This window comes from Poecilia reticulata, linkage group LG2, assembly GCF_000633615.1.
Source record: "Poecilia reticulata strain Guanapo linkage group LG2, Guppy_female_1.0+MT, whole genome shotgun sequence".
In the NCBI taxonomy this organism is placed as follows: Eukaryota; Metazoa; Chordata; class Actinopteri; order Cyprinodontiformes; family Poeciliidae; genus Poecilia; species Poecilia reticulata.
The window spans coordinates 11,991,596-12,002,323 of record NC_024332.1 but is presented as its reverse complement, the minus strand read 5'-3'; the positions used below and the strand labels follow the sequence as shown (position 1 = coordinate 12,002,323).

Genomic DNA, 10,728 nt, shown 5'->3' with positions numbered 1-10,728 from the left:
AAAATGACTTATTGTGTTTTCAATCTTATTTACGTGTGATTTTAATTTCCTTTCTTATTAGATGGAAACACCGTAATTGCAGAATTGTGTTTTTTTTTCTTTCCCCAACATTAGCAGAATAGCGACAAAAATTTGTGCAGATTTGTAATGTAAACGCAGCTACTGCTGTGTTGCCTCCGACGTTGCAGCTGCTCATTTGCACATTTTGCACATGGAATAAATGTTCCTCCAGGCGACGTTAGTCTTAGGGTAAGCCAAATATTGGCTTAGGGTTTATACTTTATACTTCTGGGCTGGCACCTTGCTTGGACTTGAACAGCTAGTAGGAGAGGTGTACGTTGGGAGAGGTTATGATGTTTTACCTCTGACCAGACATTAAAAAACGGTTATACCTTTATTATACCTTTATTTACTTTATTATGGGAGTGTCACTTCACATGCACCGAATCAGCAAAGAGTTAGACATTGAAAAATGTGTTCACCTTAAAGGGTCAGTATTATGTATTTTCYGGGTACTTCTTGCCATTTTATAGCACAATCAAGTAGCCGTTTTACCTTTATCTATAAAAATGCTGTATATATCAAATATGACTTCAAAGAAATTTGACTTCAGTTTGGAGCCTTGGAATTGGATCTGTCTCTTTAAGAAGCTCCCATTCTTTCCGACACCCATTACATCGTCATGGCAACGCTTCTCCATGCCGTCCTTAGATGCCATTTACAATTATCCTTACAAACTTTCTGTATGACAGATTTTGATTCAATTGATTTACCTTACTTTCTAAATATTTGTGGAAATAATTTGAAGTATTGAAACTTAGTTTTCATCGGTTCGTCCGAAGTATTTTGTGTATTTAAGGTTATGTTGCAAACCTCATCTGAMCCTGGTTATTATTTGTAGAATGGCACTTTTAGGTTTAGATACGACACATTGAAAGAAACAAAAGTTCCCAAGAGAAGAGCTTTAACATTCAACGTAAGTGTCACCGCCCTGTTAGAAAGAAACTTTGTGGGAGTTTTAATGAGTTCCACTGTGACCAAAGGAATAAAATAGAAAATGTTAACGCCCTGAGAGCAGCTGCTTTCTAGCGGTTGGGAGGGAACAATCAATACATATGTTTGAATCTCCAGGTTATTATTCTGAAGGAGGAACTGTTGCTACTGTTTGTTTGAGCTGTTTATATTATTATGTCTTTGTGAAACACATTTATGGATGGTGAAGTTAATGAAACATATATAACCCTTGAAGGACATGTAGAGTTGGACAAATTCAGATATCTTTATTTTGCAGTCATGCTAGCAGCGTATGTTTGCATCGTCGTCTGTAACCTGACCATTGTGTATCTCATATGGACGCACAGAAACCTCCATGAGCCCATGTATGTTTTCATCGCCGCTTTGCTTCTGAACTCTGTTGTTTTCAGCACTAACATTTATCCAAAACTGCTGTCAGATTTTCTATCGGAGAAACAGATTGTATCATATTCAGCTTGTTATTTGCAGTTTTTTCTCTTTTATTCTCTAAGTGGCTCAGAGTTTTTACTGCTGGCAGCAATGGCCTACGATCGCTACGTGTCTATATGTAAACCTTTACAATATGCAACAATAATGGGGAGAAACACGGTCAGTATTTACCTGAGTTTGGCCTGGCTGGTGCCTGCCAGTGTGACCGGAGTGCAGGTGGTACTGAGCTCCAGCATTAAACTGTGTACACTGCACTTGGATGGGATCTTGTGTAACAATTCAATTTACAATATGTACTGCGTAAGCTCAAAAGTCCACATCATATTTGGTGCTCTTTCTGTGGCTTTAATTGCTTTTTTCTCCCTGATTTTCATCATTTTTAGCTACACCAGAATATTTATCATATCCTATCGCAGCTCTAAAGAAGTCAGAAAGAAAGCTGCTCAGACCTGCTCACCCCATCTGCTGGTGTTGATCAGTTTCTCCTGCTTGTGTGCATTTGATGTCATTATAGTCCGACTGGGATCCAACCTTACAAAACTAGTGCGTTTAATAATGACTTTACAGGCAGTTCTGTATCATCCTCTATTAAACCCAGTCATATATGGTTTAAAAATGAAGGAAATATCTAAACAACTGAAAAGGTTGTTTTATCAAACTAAAGCTCAATAGTGATGAAGTTGATGTATTGATCTTAGAATACCATCTGACACTTATTGTTAGTATTCCTAAACTTTTTAAAAGTTAAAATTAAAATGTTAAGATGTACATGTATAGTTTAAGTGAAGTATGTGTGGATTTTACAAATGGCTGACAAAAACAACAGTTACGTACATAAGCTTAACCAGAGAAGGTCGATGACCRTCAGTCTCCTGTTGAACGTTTTTATGATTGGCCCCAGTTCCTAGTATTATGCTTTTGGTCTTTGAATTAAACACATTTTACAAATTTGTTTGACGTTTGATTCTTGCTGCAGGACATCTTTGAATACATGTTTACGTGCACAAGCTTGTAAAGGCATTGGAGGCCAGATAAAGCAACAAAACGATAAAAAGTGAAACAAACGTGGAATTAGACTTGGAACATGGCAGTTCCAAGCCTACTTTGGAACTGCCATGTTCCAAAGTACATCAATAACGTAAACTTTACACCCTATATGCACAACAATACCAGTTTAGACTTTGAGCAGCTTGGTAAAACTGTATTGTGTAACATTAAATCATGCCTGGCTGCAACTGTATCAATGGCAGCTCTTCTTCTATTCAGTGTTTGTTGCTTCTTGGCGCAGCTCCGTTCTCCTGCTACTGGTAGCTTCACTGCATCAGTTTAGCTTCTCACCGGCTGATGACGCTGCTGTGATTCACTTTGTCTGGAGTCTGATTTTAAAATATTTTATGTTTTACTGAGGGTTTTTGTACATATTTTTTGACAGTTCTGTGATCATGTCAAAGCAGCAACTTATATTAAAAAGTGTTTTATTTCCGTTTGAAAGCTGCCTGCTTCCATGGAAGGACAACAGAAAATCGCTCTTAAACATGTAATTACTAAAATCACGATACCCTCACTTTGTATCCCTCTGAAAAATTAATCCATTTAAATAAAGAAATCAAGAAATCCATCCATGGGTGATACCATGATAGAGAGTGTTCATTTTATAGCGTTAACACCGGTGCTGGAAGTGGTCCTGTATGAAACGGGTGTGATAGAACAACGGTACCACAGCACTTTTAAATTTCAATAATCAAAATACCGAAATTGTTTCCGTTGTTAAAAGGTTTATGTCAGTCTGCCTTTTCCCCATCGATATGTTTACCGAACGCTGCCTGTTAAAAAAAAATAAAAAAAGACGCGCACATTGCGCAAAACTCTGAAACAGGAGAAACGGGACATAAAACGGAGCGACGAACTAGATGTGAATTATGGCATAAAAACAGAGAATCATTTACAGGTCATAAAATATTCATCCTGCATTATTCAGTTGTTTATCTTTTATTCTCTAGCTGCTACTGAATTCGTTCTGTTAGCAGTCATGGCCTTTGACAGATACGTGTCAATATGTAAACCTCTGAGATATCCAACCATCATGAGGAAAACTACGTGACGTCTCTCCTGGTTCTGGCCTGTTTTGTACCTGCTTGTCACATTGGAGGAGAAGCGATACTGATCAGCAAAGCTCAATTATGTCATTCAGATTTGGATGGAATATTCTGTAACAATGGCATTTTTACTCTTCACTGTGTGAAATCCAGAGCACTTACAATATTTGGGATTTTTTCATTGCTAAATCTTGCAATGATTCCTGTGCTGTTCACAATATTTACATATACAAAGATTTTAATAATCTCCTATAAAAGTTCAAAAGTCTTTAGAAGAAAGGCTGCTGAGACGTGTGTGCCGCATCTGCTGGTTTTAATCAACTACTCCTATTTGTCTATTTTTGAGGTAGTCATAGCTCGAGTGGAATCCGATTTTCCAAAACCTGCTCGCTTCGTATTGGCTTTGCAGTTACTTGTGTTTCAACCTTTATTTAATCCATTTATATATGGCTTAAAAATGAAGGAAATCGCTAAACATTTAAAGATGTTGCTCTCTTTGTCTAAAATCTGAGTGGAATTGTGTTTTTATTAATGTAACAAATCTACCTCTAGTTTTATGAGGTTAAAATTTGACTTTGTTTGCTATCCATATAACAATTAATTTACAATTTAAACTACATTATTTGTAATGAGTTGACAGTTTGTGAGAAACTCAATGGCGTTTGTGTTAATGACCGTGATCATCATCAAAATATTGTACATTTACAAATATGTTTTATGATTAAAATGACCTCATTTTTACACACAAATAACCTGTGTTACAATTTGCCCTTAATTTATTGATCTGGGAAAAGTTGGACAAAAATGACTTAATGTACATTATGGAGACAGGAAATTTTTATTGTTTTTAAGTGAAACTGAAATTAGATTCATTTTCAATTTAAACTTTATAAATATTAACTGAATAATAACAGAAAATAAATTTCTAACTTGTCATCTGTGTGAAAACAACTAAGGAATATATATAGCTCAGTGTTTACCTGAACAACAGACTGGATGGTAGGCTGTAAATATAAAAATAGTTTCAGCTAACGTCTTGAGTTAAGAATTTAATCAGATTGATCACACTCTAGCGCTGTGATCAATCACATTTAATCACTATGCCTAACTTTGTAAGCTTGAAATGGAGCTTTAGCGGAAGTTCAGGCTGGAAGACTCCACCCCCTTCGTTCGCCCATCGACGTCATGCTCATCTCCGACCTCAGCGCTGGACCTCACCCGGCGTGTTCAATCAGCAATCGGGCTCTGCATAAAAGGATCCACACCCAAGCCGTCAGCTGCTTCACAGCTGCGTTCAACCCACCACCTCCCCTTCTCCACCCACATCCTTCGGCTCTAGGATAGCAMCCTTTCCCGACCACCACCACCAGTGTCGGGCCCCGGGGGAGAGCATCCCTAATCGGTTATCGGGATGTTCATCGAGTTCACATCAAATCTCAGCTCAAATTAGCTGCCGGGGTCCGAGCGCCAAAGAACTGTTATTCATTCCTGTCATTAAATCTTTTATTTGTTCCCTTTTGTCCGTCTGAGTCTCTCCAGATTGAAATATAAACATGCAGTCGAGAGTCGTGGCAGCAGAGAAATCTAAGTCCTCTACTTTCTCTCAGTAGATCAACTTACTCCGCTACGCACACATAAGAAGTCGCAAACTTGTTCAGGGGACAACTGACAGAAAAGATGTTTGGTTTTCTGGCTCCTGAGTTTTAGTGTAGAGAGGGAGGACTGTCTGTTGTTTGGGAGGATTTACTGGATCACCTCATCCACACCGACACAAGACAGCTACCGTGACTTTAATACTGAAGCACAGTCCAAAGTGTTTACAGTTTGTCCATTGCAGAATAATCTGTGTAAAACTGACGAGTCGCCTTCAGCTCCAGACTGCCAAACAAACATGCCTGCACTTAGTGCTTGGAAGCTGGAGTGTGTCTTTCTCTCCTGGAGACATGGGACCCTTTAGGCCTTTGGCGTTGTACCATTTTCACATAGTGTCTTTAAGCTTCTGCCTTTACTTTGAGCCAGTTAGCAAGGTCTCTAAGGTTGTAGGGGTTGAGCTGACTTGTGTTGCAGCGACCTTGTGTTTAGAAGTGCTCTGCTGAGAGATGACGGGGTGAGAGCCCAAGTGTTGGAAACAGCTGACCATTGTTAAGAGAATAAAATCATTAACTTCTGGCTCGTTATATTCTCTTGTGCTCCCAGATTCAATGATTCCATGCGTGAAAACAAAAGCCACACAGAGATGACAGCATCACAATAATCAGCATTTATTCAAGACAGATGCACACTACCACCAGAAAAGCACATCACACAACATCAGAAAACTCAGAGCACAGACAACACATGAATTTACTTGAGAAAAGGAAACAGACAATAGATGGAAACAACAAACAGACAGCAAAGACGTCTTTGGAGAATTGCAAGTGCAAATCTGATTTGTTTCTCAGTGTGGAAAGTTTTATCTCCTTTTCTTTAATTTATTCAAATAAGGCGTATCTTTGCTCATCCAACCAGGACCTGTCTCTGACCCTTTTTAAAGTTAGAAACTTCCTGCAATTTGTTCTTAAGATCAAACACCAGTTTCTCCATTGTCTGAATAAGGTGGAAGCAGACTCTCCGAACTCCTGCTGGTTTATGGCTTTCCATTGTTGAGATCAGTGTGAAAAGCTAGAACTTCCTACTGATTGTTTCCCAGACAAACAAAGGGCAGATCAGAGATCTTGGCAAACAATCTGCTTTAACTACAGGTAAAATAAAGGTCAATAGGCCAGAATAAGTTATAAATTTTAAAACTAGCTTATTTTAAATATATTTTCTTAATACCATCTTGAATAACAGACCCGGTCTAGTGCTGTGATCAATCACATTTAATCACTATGCCTAACTTTGTGCACTTAGGCACTTAGGTTGTGCACACTCAGTCTTGAATAGAATGTGCAACCAAAGTGCACATCGAGTTGTCAACTCGATGTGGCGCAAGTTGAGATCTGAGTTGATGTGGTTGCCCTCCAGGTAGGCTGGTAGGTGCCTTTGCCATCCAGCTGTAATCATTGGTGTTCTCATTGTGTCCATTTCGATGATATGGGTCTAGCAATCTGCTTGAAGGACCGTTATTGTGGACTGTATGTTTGGGAGGATTTACTGGATCACCTCATCCACACTGTTGCGGCCTTCTATGTTCCAAAAAACAAAGGGGTTGTGAGAATCCTTGTTAAATGACATCTTAACTAAAACTCTGAGGTGTGAGACGTTTAACTGAAGTCCTACAAGGGGTGCGGGTTTTAATGTTTTTATCTTTAACCTTTTTTTTTTCCTTTTTCTTTTAAAAAAAATAAAAAATAATCTTTGTCTTTCTAACTGTTTATTCACTGTCACATGCTGTTTTTATTTTAATTATGTAAAGCACTTTGAAATGCCTTGCTGCTGAAATGTGCTATACAAATAAAATTTGATTGATTTCTTCTTCCTCTGCCTCTTTAGATTTCAACAGCAGCTTGCATGCAGTATTTCCATTATTGTTGCACTACTGCCATCTACTGGATCCTAATATCTATACCTCAAATTCTCATAATGATCCCAGTATTATTAAAAGAAACAAAAAATCTTTTTCCCCTCAATGCTATTTAACTGATCAACAACATTCTCAAATTTCAATTCCCTATTAAAACCTAATTCCGTTTTAATGGGCGCTTTCTTCTTTTATTTCCAATGATTCACTTCCTGCTAAAGAGCCCCCTGGTGGTTGAAGAAAAATCCACATATTAGCTGCACCGGGCTACAAGCTGCATGGTTCACAGCTTAGGAAAAAAGTAGTGGTTTATAGTCCGGAAAATACGTTAGTAGAAATTACAATTCACATAACATGCTAGCAGCAGACACGACAGAGAAATGTTTTCAAACTCATATGATGCAGCTTTTAAGTTGTGGGATATCAATCTGGCACTACAGGAGGTAAAAAGAGCCGCTGCACTTAAGCTCGGTGTGAACGAAACCATGGTTCGGCTTTGGAGACGGAGGGCTGCGTCCTTAATATATCCAGCATATTTATTAGGATCTACAAATAATGCCATCTTCGAGTGCCTCTGTTGTAGTAGTGACTAGCGATGTAATCATGTAATGTTTTTACCACTAGATGGCAGTAGGTACAGAGCATTTTACAAATACATTCTTCTCAGAAAATAAAATACCCTTTTTAACTCACAAAGTCCAGTTCTGTAACATATAACACAATCCCGAATGCAGTCAGGTTGAAAAAATGCATCAAGTTCCTCCTCCTGAAATGGAAAACATGTTTCTAGACAGCAGGTAGACTTTTAATCGTCGACTTTCTCTGATCTTTCTCTTGCTCACAGCACAACTCTCATAGCTTCTTTGTTTTTTTCTTCTTCCCGCGCCAGAGAACGTAGCAACCCGGTTGGCTGGAGCTAATCACATGGGTTACACATCAATGTGACCCTTCAGATAAGAGATTTATCTCACACTTGACTATTTTAGCTGCTGACAAAATAAAACTGTTTTATACAGATTTTTAACCAAATAAAATATCATAACTGAAATAAAAACATTAAAAAGTAAATTAATTTAAAAATAAAAGTGCTCAGTCAAACTCAAGCGCAAGTCATGCTAGTACCTTTAAAAACACTAAAAACAGTGAATGAGAGACAACATGGACCTGAGTCAGGTTGCTATAGCAACATTGTCCATGAAAACTAACCCTTCAATCAATAGAAACAGACATGTTGTATTGTTTTAAGTTTTATTTTACACTGCAGTTTTTCATCCACTCAGCAAGTCTTGACGTTGATGCCATCGTCATTTTTGCCTCCAAGTCGATTAATCTGAGAATGTCATACTTTTTTGGTATATTGAACAATACATTTAATTTAATTCAGTGAGTAATTTCTTGTGTTTTGTGGCTGTTTGAAGTACTTTGTGTGCTTAAATTTGCATTGCAGCCTTATCTCACCTTGGTTACCATTTGTGGATTGACTCATTTGGGTTTGCAAGCAAAACAAAAGCTCCCAAGAGAAAAGCAGCTTTAATATGTAGCCTGACCTACAGGAAATACTCAGTTAGAGCGTCGCTATCGGCAACATGTTCTTTGCGACCTGTTAAAAAGCTGGATAGGTCTTTAATTAGCTCCATTGTGAATAAAGCAATATAATAAAATTTTTTCAGCACACCAGGATCAGCTGCTTTCTAAATTTTGAGCGAGAGCAAACAATGATGTGCGTTTGAATGTCCGGGTCAGGTTCTGTGACATTAGCTGTTAGTTGTTTATTGTGCTGTTTATGATATTATTGTGTCTTTGTGAAACACATTTATGGATGGTGAAGTTAATGAAACATATATTACCCTTGAAGGACATGTAGAGTTGGACAAATTCAGATATCTTTATTTTGCAGTCATGCTAGCAGCGTATGTTTGCATCGTCGTCTGTAACCTGACCATTGTGTATCTCATATGGACGCACAGAAACCTCCATGAGCCCATGTATGTTTTCATCGCCGCTTTGCTTCTGAACTCTGTTGTTTTCAGCACTAACATTTATCCAAAACTGCTGTCAGATTTTCTATCGGAGAAACAGATTGTATCATATTCAGCTTGTTATTTGCAGTTTTTTCTCTTTTATTCTCTAAGTGGCTCAGAGTTTTTACTGCTGGCAGCAATGGCCTACGATCGCTACGTGTCTATATGTAAACCTTTACAATATGCAACAATAATGGGGAGAAACACGGTCAGTATTTACCTGAGTTTGGCCTGGCTGGTGCCTGCCAGTGTTCTTGCTGTGCAGGTGGTACTGAGCTACAATATGAAACTCTGTAAATCGAATGTTCAAGGAATTTTCTGCAACAACTCAATCTATAGCGCCCACTGTTTAAATTCAGAGGTGCACGTTGTATTTGGTGCCGTTGCACTGGTTATGATCGGATTCTTCCCTCTGCTTTTCATAGTTTTTACTTACACTAGAATATTTATCATATCCTATCGCAGCTYTAAAGAAGTCAGAAAGAAAGCTGCTCAGACCTGCTTACCCCATCTGCTGGTGTTGATCAGTTTCTCCTGCTTGTGTGCGTTTGATGTCGTCATAGCTTGACTGGGATCCAACCTTACAAAATTAGTGCATTTAATAATGACTTTACAGGCAATTCTGTATCATCCTCTAATTAATCCAATCATATATGGTTTAAAAATGAAGGAGATATCTAAACAACTGAAAAGGTTGTTTTCTCAAGCTAAAGTCCTATAGTACCGACGCTGATGAATTGATATAAATATTATTCAATACTTTGTACTGCACACAGATTATTAGCATTCCAAAATCAACTCTTTATGTTTTGCATTGTTTGTTTGTTGTTTAAGACTGTCAGATCTGAAATGTGTAAATTATGCCACAAACAATAAAGATTAAACCAGTCACAGCCGATATCATGTTTGAGGTTTTCAGGACTGAAACGAGGCCTCGTGTGGCCATGTTGTCTTCACGTGTCATTTGTTTTCCTGCTACAAAATACATTTGATTTCATATTGTACCAATGTGTTTATGTTCAATCATAACTTTAAAGTGTTACCTGGAATCAGACTTGGAACAAACTGAGTTTAAAGGCAAAGTTTATTCTTTTCAGAAATACTCTCTATGATATACTGAGTACAGTGAGGTATTTGCTTGAATGATCCAAGTCAGATGGAAAACCACGCAAATAAAATATGATCTAGGTTAATTACGGGAAATGCTTTTCCTAGCTATCAATAAAAATGGAAATTGTGCGTTCGGTCTCGGTTATCAATAAATGCCCGCCTGCTAGAAACACTCAACAACTGAGAACGAGATAAAAGAATGATGAATCTAATAAACTTTTGTCTTGAAAATACATTTAAACACTTTATTTCAATATACATGCTTTGTGGTGCTTAGGCTGAAACAAAATGCAGACAAACTTTAGATATGACATCATTTAGCATAATAATTAACCGTACACGGGTGTTGACGGAAGTTAAAGGCCTTTTGACTTTGAGTTTTGTTAAGGAAGAATTTTTATATTACTGTTGAATTTAGCAAAACTCTGGCTCTGATACTTCCTTTTGATCCCGGGTTTTCTCGCGTGGCCACGTGCGGGGACAAAAACACAACAATGCTTGTTGACGTCACAGAATTACAGAATTTAATCCAATC

At 37.9% G+C, this 10,728-nt stretch overlaps 1 protein-coding gene and 2 pseudogenes across 1 annotated transcript; all 3 read left to right on the top strand.

Annotated features, from left to right (window-relative positions):
- Nucleotides 1-1,103: 1,103 nt before the first annotated feature.
- On the top strand, nt 1,104-2,335 carry LOC103480365 (olfactory receptor 52E4-like). The gene has a single exon (XM_008435274.2). It carries the CDS (start codon nt 1,210-1,212, stop codon nt 2,134-2,136), a length of 927 nt encoding a protein of 308 aa, XP_008433496.1. The 5' UTR covers nt 1,104-1,209; the 3' UTR covers nt 2,137-2,335.
- Nucleotides 2,336-2,548: 213 nt separating this feature from the next.
- Nucleotides 2,549-4,071, top strand: LOC103480356 (olfactory receptor 6N2-like; annotated as a pseudogene).
- A 4,676-nt stretch (nt 4,072-8,747) lies between these two features.
- Nucleotides 8,748-9,825, top strand: LOC103477801 (olfactory receptor 51E1-like; annotated as a pseudogene).
- Nucleotides 9,826-10,728: the final 903 nt, after the last annotated feature.

What these genes read in the sequence shown, in the direction of transcription:
- LOC103480365 (XM_008435274.2), top strand. Translation starts at nt 1,210, where the DNA reads ATGGATGGTGAAGTTAATGAAACATATATAACCCTTGAAGGACATGTA.